The 12004-nt window shown below is 45.2% G+C and overlaps 1 protein-coding gene across 1 annotated transcript in view; it reads right to left on the bottom strand.

The window, feature by feature from the left end:
- The window catches only part of LOC140721010 (uncharacterized), an 878357-nt gene continuing 866353 nt past the window's right edge, over positions 1–12004 (bottom strand). Inside the window, 2 exon segments of the mRNA XM_073035873.1 lie at positions 1–11; positions 480–3758. Of these exon segments, the coding sequence (XP_072891974.1) occupies positions 1–11; positions 480–3393 (2925 nt within the window). The 5' untranslated portion in view covers positions 3394–3758.

Here is a 12004-nt window from a genome sequence, read left to right as displayed (position 1 = left end):
TTAGCTTATGACTGGAAATAACAGGGTTTTGGAGTGCCTAGCTATCGAATGGGAGAGATATTGTTCTTTCCTGTGAGTCTGGAAGGTAGATTTTCACGGTCTTTTGCCAGGGAGAGATGAGAAGACACGAATGGAGAGAAAGGGCCCTTTTACTTTTCTTTGTTTCTTTTACTAATCCTATAGTCAAAGTAAGAATTAAATAGCTCAATTGTTTAATCGCATATTGTGTACCATTTGTTATTTTTGGGGTACTGATTTGTAACAGGGGACACATCATGCAGCATTCACACAAACGAGATTTCTTAGGTTTGGCCAAGCTCAGGGGCTATCACCCCCTATATTAAGTTGCTAGCTGAAGCAAGAGTTACATAAGGTTAAATGACTGAGTGAATCGCTCCCCACATTCACAGCAGGTGAACGGCATCTCCCCTCTGTGAACTCAATGATGCACATTTGGTTGATTTTGCTGACAGAATTACTTCCCAAAGTCTCAGCAGCTGATCGGCCTCTCTCCTGTGTGAACTCGCCTGTGCGTCTGTAGATGAGATGAACAAGTGAATCCCTTCCGACACACTGAGCAGGTGAACGGCCTCTCCCACTGTGAACTTGCTGGTGTGCCATTAGGGTGGATGACTGAGTGAATCCCTTCCCACACACTGAGCAGGTGAATGGCCTCTATCCAGTGTGAACTCGCTGATGTACCTTCAGTTTAGATGACTGAGTGAATCCCTTCCCACAGTCTGAGCAGGTGAACGGCCACTCGCCAGTGTGAACTGACTGGTGGCTCAGTAGGTTAGATGATATAGTGAATCCCTTCCCACACACTGAGCAGGTGAATGGCCTCTCTCCAGTGTGAACTCGCTGATGTACCTTCAGTTCAGATGACTGAGTGAATCCCTTCCCACAGTCTGAGCAGCTGAACGGCCTCTCTCCAGTGTGAACTCGCTGATGTACCTTCAATTGGGATGAAGAAGTGAATCCCTTCCCACAGTCTGAGCAGGTGAATGGCCTCTCTCCAGTGTGAACTCGCTGATGTACCTTCAGTTGGGATGAGTAAGTGAATCCCATCCCACAGTCTGAGCAGGTGAATGGCCTCTCTCCAGTGTGAACTCGCTGATGTACCTTCAGTTGGGATGAGCAAGTGAATCCCTTCCCACAGTCTGAGCAGGTGAACGGCCGCTCGCCAGTGTGAACTGACTGGTGGCTCAGTAGGTGAGATGATTTAGTGAATCCCTTCCCACACACTGAGCAGGTGAATGGCCTCTCTCCAGTGTGAACTCGCTGATGTACCTTCAGTTCAGATGACTGAGTGAATCCCTTCCCACAGTCTGAGCAGCTGAACGGCCTCTCTCCAGTGTGAACTCGCTGATGTACCTTCAATTGGGATGAAGAAGTGAATCCCTTCCCACAGTCTGAGCAGGTGAATGGCCTCTCTCCAGTGTGAACTCTCTGATGTACCTTCAGTTGGGAAGAAGAAGTGAATCCCTTCCCACAGTCTGAGCAGGTGAACGGCAGCTCGCCAGTGTGAACTGACTGGTGTCTCAGTAGGTGAAATGATTTACTGAATCCCTTCCCACACACTGAGCAGGTGAATGGCCTCTCTCCAGTGTGAACTCGCTGATGTACCTTCAGTTGAGATGAGCAAGTGAATCCCTTCCCACAGTCCGAGCAGGTGAATAGCCTCTCCCCAGTGTGAACTCGCTGATGTACCTTCAGTTTGGACGAAGAAGTGAATCCCTTCTCACAGACTGAGCAGGTGAACGGCCTCTCTCCAGTGTGAACTCGCTGATGTACCATCAGTTTGGACGAAGAAGTGAATCCCTTCTCACAGACTGAGCAGGTGAACGGCCTCTCTCCAGTGTGAACTCGCTGATGCACCTTCAGTTGGGATGAGTAAGTGAATCCCTTCCCACAGTCTGAGCAGGTGAATGGCCTCTCTCCAGTGTGAACTCGCTGATGTACCTTCAGTTGAGATGACTGAGTGAATCCCTTCCCACACTCTGAACAGGTGAACGGTCTCTCCCCAGTGTGAATTCTCCGATGTACCTTCAGTTGAGATGAGCAAGTGAATCCCTTCCCACAGTCCGAGCAGGTGAATAGCCTCTCCCCAGTGTGAACTCGCTGATGTACCTTCAGTTTGGACGAAGAAGTGAATCCCTTCTCACAGACTGAGCAGGTGAACGGCCTCTCTCCAGTGTGAACTCGCTGATGCACCTTCAGTTGGGATGAGTAAGTGAATCCCTTCCCACAGTCTGAACAGGTGAACGGCCTCTCCGCAGTGTGAACTCGCTGATGTACCTTCAGTTGGGACGAAGAAATGAATCCCTTCCCACAGACTGAGCAGGTGAACGGCCACTCCCTAGTGTGAACTTGCTGATGTACCTTCAGTTTAGATGACTGAGTGAATCCCTTCCCACAGTCTGAGCAGGTGAACGGCCGCTCGCCAGTGTGAACTGACTGGTGGCTCAGTAGGTGAGATGATTTAGTGAATCCCTTCCCACAGACTGAGCAGGTGAACGGCCTCTCTCCAGTGTGAACTCGCTGATGTACCTTCAGTTGGGATGAGTAAGTGAATCCCTTCCCACAGTCCAAGCAGGTGAACGGCCTCTCCCCAGTGTGAACTCGCTGATGTACCTTCAGTTGGGATGATTTAGTGAATCCCTTACCACATTCTGAGCAGGTGAACTGCCTCTCTCCAGTGTGAACTCGCTGATGTATCTTCAGTTTAGATGAGCAAGTGAATCCCTTCCCACAGACTGAGCAGGTGAATGGCCTCTCTCCAGTGTGAACTCGCTGATGTATCTTCAGTTTAGATGAGCAAGTGAATCCCTTCCCACAGTCTGAGCAGGTGAACGGCCGCTCGCCAGTGTGAACTGACTGGTGTCTCAGTAGGTGAGATGATTTAGTGAATCCCTTCCCACAGACTGAGCAGGTGAACGGCCTCTCTCCAGTGTGAACTCGCTGATGTACCTTCAGTTGGGATGAGTAAGTGAATCCCTTCCCACAGTCCAAGCAGGTGAACGGCCTCTCCCCAGTGTGAACTCGCTGATGTACCTTCAGTTGGGATGAAGAAGTGAATCCCTTACCACATTCTGAGCAGGTGAACTGCCTCTCTCCAGTGTGAACTCGCTGATGTATCTTCAGTTTAGATGAGCAAGTGAATCCCTTCCCACAGACTGAGCAGGTGAATGGCCTCTCTCCAATGTGAACTCGCTGATGTATCTTCAGTTTAGATGAGCAAGTGAATCCCTTCCCACAGTCTGAGCAGGTGAACGGCCGCTCGCCAGTGTGAACTGACTGGTGTCTCAGTAGGTGAGATGATTTAGTGAATCCCTTCCCACAGTCTGAGCAGGTGAACGGCCTCTCTCCAGTCTGAACTTGCTGGTGTGCCATTTGGTCAGATGATCGAGTGAATCATTCCCCACAAATTCAGCAAATGACCAGCCTCTGCCCAGTGTGAACTGACTGGTGTGTCCACAAGTGGGATAACTGACTGAATCCCTTCTCACACTTACAACAGGTGAATGGCCTTGTCCAGTGTGAACTTGCTGATGTACCTTCAGTTGAAATGACCGAGTGAATCCGTTCCCACTGTCTGAGCAGGTGAATGCGTTCCCCCATGTAAAATGACGGGCACGCCAGTTGGTCTGATGATCGAGTGAATCCCTTGCTCCACTTCTTAAATATCTGGACAGAGACAGCAAAACTGGTGTGTTGTGTTTGAGATTCCCATTGACAAATTCCTTGTCATATTTAACCTGTAAAAAGATTTACAAAATCGATCAATGAGTGTGGGACAACATTTCAGATGAGATCACTTGAGTTGGCAAGGTGTGAGCTGACATCACACTGTTACAGTGAAGTTCAACCCAAGTTGGAGAGAGAAATCATCTTCTAACGGGGCACAGTGCTGGTATCTGGAATGACCATCAAACTCTCTGATGCTCTTCCTGTCTCTATAACATAGGGGCAGTTCTGCCATCTCCAACCTGTGATCTGGCTCAGTTGTCTCTCTCCATTGGTATTATTCCCTGTTCCCAATGAGCTGAATGGGTGCCTGGTCCCACAGGAACTGAAACAGTCTCTACGCACCCATCACTCTCTGTGTAAAAAAAACTTACCCCTGACATCCCCTCGGTATCTACTTCAAAGCACCTTAAAACTATGCCCCCTTGTGTTAGTCATTTCAGCCCTGGGAAAGAAACCTCTGACTATCCACACGATCAATGCCCCTCATCATCTTATCCACCTAACAAAAAGGCTCTAAACATAAACAAGGAAATTATACATTGCTTTGAGGATTTATTAGAAGTCTACAAAACTATGAGGAAAACGATAGGTTAAATGCCAGCAGCTCTTTCCACTGAGGTTGGGTGGGATGAGAACCAGAGCTCTGGGTAAGTGGGGAAGGTGAAAATTTAACGAGAGCATGTGGAAAAGCCCTTCACTGAAATGGTCGCGAGAGTGTGGAATGAGATGCCAGCACAATGAATGTGAGCTCGGTTTCACCATTTAAAAGAAGTTTGCATGGGAGTCTGGATGGTAGGGGTATGGAGGGCGATGGTCCCAGTGCAGGTAGATGCATCAGACAGCTTAAATGTTTTTTTTGGCAATGACTATCTGGGCCAAATAACCTGTTTCTGTGTTGAACTTCTCCATGTTTCTATGATGGAGAAGCTGGTCTAACTTGCTTCGAAGGGAAAACAAGTAGGAGTGACAGTGGAACAGCAATGGCTGGAGTTTCTGGGAGCAACTCGGGAGCTGAGTTATCGATACTTACGAAAGAAGTGGAAGCATTGGAAAGGCAGGAGGACACAACCATGGCTGAAATGAGAAGCCAAACAGAGGGCAAACAAAAGAGCAAAAACTATTGGGAAGCTTTTAGGAACCAACAGAAGATGACTAAAAAAAAAGTCAGATGAGATCAGGAATTGGAATGATGATTAATGAGTCAGTCGTTAATGAGTCTTGGCAGCACCCAACAGTCTGAGGCATTTAGAGGAACAAAATATCCGGGGCCTCAATATCTCTTGAGAACCAAGGTTCCCTGCACCAGTTACCTTTCAACTTTTATTTTGTCAGGCACATACAAACTCTACACCCTCAAAATTTCACTTCTGAAGGCCTCCCACTTACCAAGTACTCCTTTGCCAGAAAACAGCCAGTCGCAAACCACACTTGTCAGATCCTTTCTGATAACATCAAAATTGACCTTTCTCCAATTGAGAATCTCTACCCGTGGTCCAGACCTCTCTTTTTCCATATTTACTTTCAATTTCATGGCATTATGATCACTAACTTCTGTCACCAGCCCTGGATCATTTCCTAACAGCTTATTGCACACTTCTACGTCGGGATTCCTACGCACTGATTAAGGCCACATTTGACAAACGCTACCCCATCTATTCCTTTTACAGTATGGGAGTCCCAGTCAATATATGGAAAGTTAAAATCACTTACTAAAACCTTTGTTTCTTGGCATGGTCTGCAATCTCTCTACAAATTTGTTCCTCTAAATCGCTCAGACTGTTGGGTGCAATCAAGTCCCAATAATGGCTAGAATATCATAATTCCCTGTCCTCAGCTCATCTGGAATCTGGACAGAAGGTATGGAGACAGGCTAACCCCTATTGACATCAATGGATCTGGGGTTGAGAGGGTGAACAACTTTAAGTTCCATGGCACAAACGTCACCAAGGATCTCACATGGTCTGCATATACTGGCTGTGTTGTGAAAAAAGCACAGCACCACTTTCACCTCAGATGGTTGAAGAAGTTTGGGATGGGAATCCAAATCCTAAGGACTTTCTACAGGAACACAATTGAGAGCATCCTGACTGGCTGCATCACTGCCTGGTATGGGAACTGTACTTTTCTGAATTGCAAGAACCTTTACTGTAGAGGGAAGAATGGATTAAATTAAATACCAGCAAATTCTGGAAGCAAACATCACACGGTCTGTATAGTGGGAAGTGAGAATTCCCAGTTGCTTGTGTTCGAAGGTGTGTTAAAAGTTAGCGAGGAGTTAAGAGGTGATGAGGTGAATATTATTATTGAAGGAAAAGGGAAAAGTGTAGTTCCTAAATTGAATGAAGAAAATTTAAAGTCTGGATTGATGTCAGAAGCAGCAACCAGGCTACAGAGACAAAGGCTTAGTGCCTGCGAATCAATTACAGGTTGAGTTGGAATGTAAAGGTGCCCCACACGCTATTGTTATTCAAGAGTGTGGTGTGAAAAGGCAGAATTCGAAATGCTGTTTGAACAAAGAGGGATCGTTTGCAGATCTTAAATTGAGAACTAATAGCATGAAGGGTCCTGAAGAGAAAACTAGCAACTTGCTTAAAATTAAAGAATTGTGTGCAAATTCGGAAAATGGTCTAAGTTTGGAACACATTGTTGATAAAATAACTCATTTGAAAGGAACCTATGAAAACCTATTCCACACTGGTGCACAAGCTCACCACGTGGGAGTTAACTGGAAACAGGGCGATGGTTGACGGGCTGCCATTTTAAATAGCAGGATCCGGTTTTAAGGGATTTCGTCAAAGCATGTGAATAATAAAGACAACCCCCATGGAAGATTGACTGTTAAGTTTGAAAAGTACAATAAAGATGAGTATTTGCATGAACTTTTGTAGTATACACTACAGAATTTGTAGTAGCACCATCCAGAGACAGAGAAGCAGTTTCAGTGACAGGTTACTGTCGATGCAATGCTCCTCAGACAGGATGAAGAGGTCAATACTCCCCAATGCCATTAGGCTTTACAATTCAACTGCCAGGACTTAAGAACTCTTTTTAAAGCTATTATTAATGCTTTTTTGAGTTAGTGATTTAGATGCATATCATATTATATTATTACTGAGTTAAGTATTGTATGTAATGAGTTTTTGCTACAACAAGTGTATGGGACATTGGAAAAAATGTTGAATTTCCCCATGGGGATGAATAAAGTATCTATCTATCTATCTATCTATCTATCTATCTATCTACACGTAAGATAAGATCACAACTCTGTAGTTTTTGTTTGCTGGAGAAAAGGAAAATAAAAATAGGTAGTTATTAAATTGGAGTCTGATGCTACAAGACTTTAGTAAGGTACAAGATGTTAAGATATTAAAGGAAGTGACAATGTAATTGTTAACTGTTTAGATGCTGAATTGAATGTATGACTGTATTACTGTAGTGAAAAAAAACTCTTTTGTATTGTGTTAGATTCTGAAATCCTGTAAGACTCTGTATTAATTCATTTTTACCGATGGTAAAAAAGCTTTGAAGGGAGTGTTACGAATGTGCCACAACTCTGGTTGGTACAAAGTACAAAATACAAAATACAAAAAGTAGCCCCCTCCTTTTTGAGAATCGCAAGATCGCTATTAATTCGGGTCTGAGACCCAGGAAATGAGAGAGAGACGTCCAGAATACACAGGGTTTGGAATCTGTCCTGGCCTCAGCAAGACAGAATCACTGATAACGGCCATTGTCAATTGGAAACAGAATTGTGTATTGAGTACTGTACTATTCATTGAAGCCCTCAGGGAATGACCAGAGTGGGCTGGTTGAGGGATTGCATCATCCCAACCTGATTGACATCTGAGACCCCGTGAGTAAGGATAAAAGAGGATCTGGGGAACAACCCCTTTAGACGCACCAGGAGAAACGTATGAGACCGGTGGGGACTTGTGTGTGTGTCCATCCTTGCCTGGAACATAGTGATATAGTGGAACAAGCCAATGGTACTTTGAAAGATAAGTTGGCAAAACTTACACAAGAAACTAGTACTACTTGTTGGTGTAACCAGAATGAGAGTGCACCCTATCAAGTGGGAAATAGCAACTGTACCGAGAATCAAACATGATACCCTTGAACAACTAAATGGAACTTATTGTGTTTGTGGAAACGGGGCCTATCCCTGGCTGCCGGGAGAAAGAACAGGGCAGCGGCATGGAACCACACCCTACCAGACGGGTTCTCGAGGGGGGACGAGGGTTGGAGTGGTTGTTGCTACTTGGCCGACCTTGTGCCACACTTGAGGATCCTGGCTCAGCCTCAGGATCACCCCATTGGAACAGGCAACGAAGGGGTATAACGGAATCTGAGAGATTATGGATGATTGCCTCTCCCTCCTATGGGGTAGCCAGAAATTCCAGGGAAATAATTAATTTAGCAGCTGCTCTAGAAGAACTGGCCAATAATACAGCTGGAGCACTGACTGACACTCAAGCACAGGTAACTGATAGATAGATAGATAGATAGATAGATACTTTATTCATCCCCATGGGGAAATACAACTTTTTTTTCCAATGTCCCATACACTTGTTGTAGCAAAACTAATTACATACAATACTTAACTCAGTAAAAAATATGATATGCATCTAAATCACTATCTCAAAAAGCATTAATAATAGCTTTTAAAAAGTTCTTAAGTCCTGGCGGTAGAATTGTAAAGCCTAATGGCATTGGGGAGTATTGACCTCTTCATCCTGTCTGAGGAGCATTGTATCGATAGTAACCTGTCGCTGAAACTGCTTCTCTGTCTCTGGATGGTGCTATGTAGAGGATGTTCAGAGTTATCATAATTGACCGTAGCCTACTCAGCGCCCTTCGCTCAGCTACCAATGTTAAACTCTCCAGTACTTTGCCCACGACAGAGCCCGCCTTCCTTACCAGCTTATTAAGACGTGAGGCATCCCTCTTCTTAATGCTTCCTCCCCAACACGCCACAACAAAGAAGAGGGCGCTCTCCACAACTGACCTATAGAACATCTTCAGCATCTCGCTACAGACATTGAATGACGCCAACCTTCTTAGGAAGTACAGTCGACTCTGTGCCTTCCTGCACAAGGCATCTGTGTTGGCAGTCCAGTCTAGCTTCTCGTCTAACTGTACTCCCAGATACTTTCAATTCGATTGATGATTTCAATTCGCCAAACACTGCGACAGAATCGGATGGCCCAAGTCTTTATATTAGCAGAAAAAGGAGGGACCTGTGCTATCATAGGTAAGGAATGCTGTACTTATATCCCTGACGAATCGTCCAATTACTGACTTGTCTAAACACAGAACCCAAGAGATTCCGAAAATTCAAGATGTTGGCAGTAAGCTGCACAATTTTGGGACCAGTAAAGGCAGGGGAGGGTGGTCCTGACCCTTCAATATATTCGGGGACTTCTGGAGGTTGTTCTTGCATTTTGGAAGTCTGATTGTATTAATTTTGATTATTGTCTGTATCCTACAGTGCCTTTGGCCATGTCTTGTATCATGTAGTAGAAGCGACAATCTGTTCTGAAAGGTTATAGTGCAATAATAAAAAGGAGGAATGATGAAGTTTTAAGGGTATTGGGAGATGTAAGAAATGATTCTTGGACTCTTGTAAATAACCGGTTAAAATTAAGTGCAAACTTATGTGTGCTCTGTTCTGGATAGTGTGCAAATTTCTGTTTTGTCCTTCACTGAAGAATCTGCTTGCAGCTTGTTTAGATTAACGACTCATAGATGTCTTTTGGGAACATTATGTGGAGTTGAGTTCTCATGAGACACGAAATGAACTGAGTTCCCTCCTTTCTCTAATGAAGGAGAATAACTGTTAAGGATTGGACAGAACATTCATTTCTAATTAAAACCCTGATTTAGTGGACTCTCTAATCTAAGAAATTAAGTTTTGTTCCGACAGACTTGTTGGGAGTACCGGTTGAACTAAAGTGCTCTTTGTTTCCTAGTTCTATAAACTGTAATGCTTCTGCATGTTACACAGAGGTTCGTCACGAGCTGCCAGAGGGAGAGGAATTCTGTCTCTCTGATGCTTGGCTCCGAGCTTCTCACCGGCTGAGTTTGAACAAATAAACTGGTTATAAGGATAAAGTAAAGAACTGCTTGTGGTGTGGTTATTGGTCCAGCAAATTTAAGTTACACCATAAAAAAGTATCTCATCCGGATACATCACACCTTTGTGTGGCTACTCTCTTCTGTTGACTTCAAGAAATAGCAGAGAACTGTGGACTTCGCTGAGCACGTCATGGAAACAAGCCTCCCCTCCATGGACTCGCTCTATACTTCCTGCTGCCTCAGTAAATCAGGCAACAGAATTAAAGATTCCCAGAACTCCAGACCAGACATTCTCAATTCTCAACCACCCGTCGGGTCGAAGATAAATGAAAACACAAAAACAGAAAATGTACCACCAGGCCTAGGGACATTTTCCATTCTGCTGTTATAAGCAAACTGATTATTCCTCAGGAATTCCTCAGCTTCCTTCTTGCATTAATAGGGATATATACCTTGAAACATTGGCTGCACTTCGGCAAGTTTTAACAGTGGAATGGAGTGAATGAAAAAATGCCCGCCCACAATGAGAGGACGTGACACTGGATCTCACTCCCTTGTCTGAACGGAATAAAGATTAAACTGCACAACCACGAGAATAACCCACATATGTAAGGTACCACACACATGATGTTAGACCCCGGTGTAGCAAACCCATGCATGACATCAGGCATGTGGGGGGGGGGGGGAGGGAAGGGGGGGGATAGGATTTTTGGTTCCATGGCTCTCTTCCAGGGAAGGTGGGACCTGTACAGAAGGGACCACAAGGAGAGAGAAGGTTCTTTGGAAACTGAAGATCTGAAGGCAGATAAGTCACCTGCACCAGATGGTTTACACACACAGTTCTGAAAGAGGTGGCGGGAGAGATTGTGGAGGCATTACTAATGATCCTTCAAGAATCACTAAATTCAGGAATGGTTCTGAAAGACTGGAACATTGCAAAAGCCACTCCACTCTTCAAGAAGGGAGAGAGGGAGAAGAAAGGAAACTATAGGCCACTTAGACTGACAGTGGTTTGAAAGATGTTGGAGTTGATTGTTAAGGATGTGAGTTTGGGGTACTTGGAGGCACAAGATAAAACAGGCCAGAGTCAGCATTGTTTCCGCAAGGGAAAATCTTGCCCGATGAATTTGGTGGAATGCTTTGAGAAATAATAAGCAGGGTAGACAAATGAGAGTTTGTTGATATTTTGCACTTGGATTTTCAGACCTTTTAACAGGGGTGCCAAACTCATTTTAGTTCACGGGCCGGATTGAGCAAAATGCAGCTTCATGCGGGCCGGATCAGTCGGTCGCGTGCGAACGCAGCTTTCGTTGCATCCGTTTTTTTCAGCCTGCTCTCATGCATCTCAGTCTCTGCTATAACTACAAAGTGTTTCACTTTATAAATTCCGTTTCTTATGAAGAAGACTGCCGAATAAACACTAAAAACCCTGAAAACCTGGTACCTGAATAAACTCAGCATTAGCTATATCATATGCCATAGGCGCTTCGATTACTGGGGCCAGCTTTAATAGTAATTAGATATTATCTCGCGGGCCAAAGATAATTCCACTGCGGGCCGGATTTGGCTCGCGGGCCTTGAGTTTGACATATATGTTTTACAAGGTACCACACACGAGGCTCCTTAACGAGCTCTGAGCCTGGTTGGGCGGCGATGAGGAAGGAGCTGATCTCGGGTTTACATTGTTATGTGTGATGAGAAAACCATGGGGAGATGGGGTCCAGAGTTGGCCCCCCGTGAACTATGCTGCTAACGAGAGTGAGAGATAAAGAGGGGGAGAGGCGCCATGCTGCACATGCTGATAATGAGGGAGACACAAGGATTTAAAATTTGGCTTCTTCGCTGATTGTTGACTTTACTCCCAAGGACTTTGCCTGCTTGAGTGAATCCTTGCTGACACAGCAGAGTGATGCCAGATGCCTGCTGAGACAGGAGGGAGTGGCCTCAGTTTGATGGACATGATCAGCTGATGGATGGCTGGAACTCCAGCTGGGGAGATAAAGACGAGTCTGCTGAGACACAGGCAGACACGCCACTGGACACTGAATGGAGTGTTCTGCACCCACAGGAAGGTGGGGGGCTTGGAGGATCGATTTGGGGGAAATCGGTCCAAAGCTCACAGTGTGTGAAGGCAGGCCGGTAGGGGCTTGTGTGTGTGTCTGTCCTCACCTGGGTGACA

The sequence above is a fragment of the Hemitrygon akajei genome, unplaced genomic scaffold (assembly GCF_048418815.1).
Source record: "Hemitrygon akajei unplaced genomic scaffold, sHemAka1.3 Scf000049, whole genome shotgun sequence".
Classification (NCBI taxonomy): domain Eukaryota; kingdom Metazoa; phylum Chordata; class Chondrichthyes; order Myliobatiformes; family Dasyatidae; genus Hemitrygon; species Hemitrygon akajei.
Note: the sequence above shows the minus strand (reverse complement) of the source record. Positions and strands in the feature narration are given on the sequence as shown.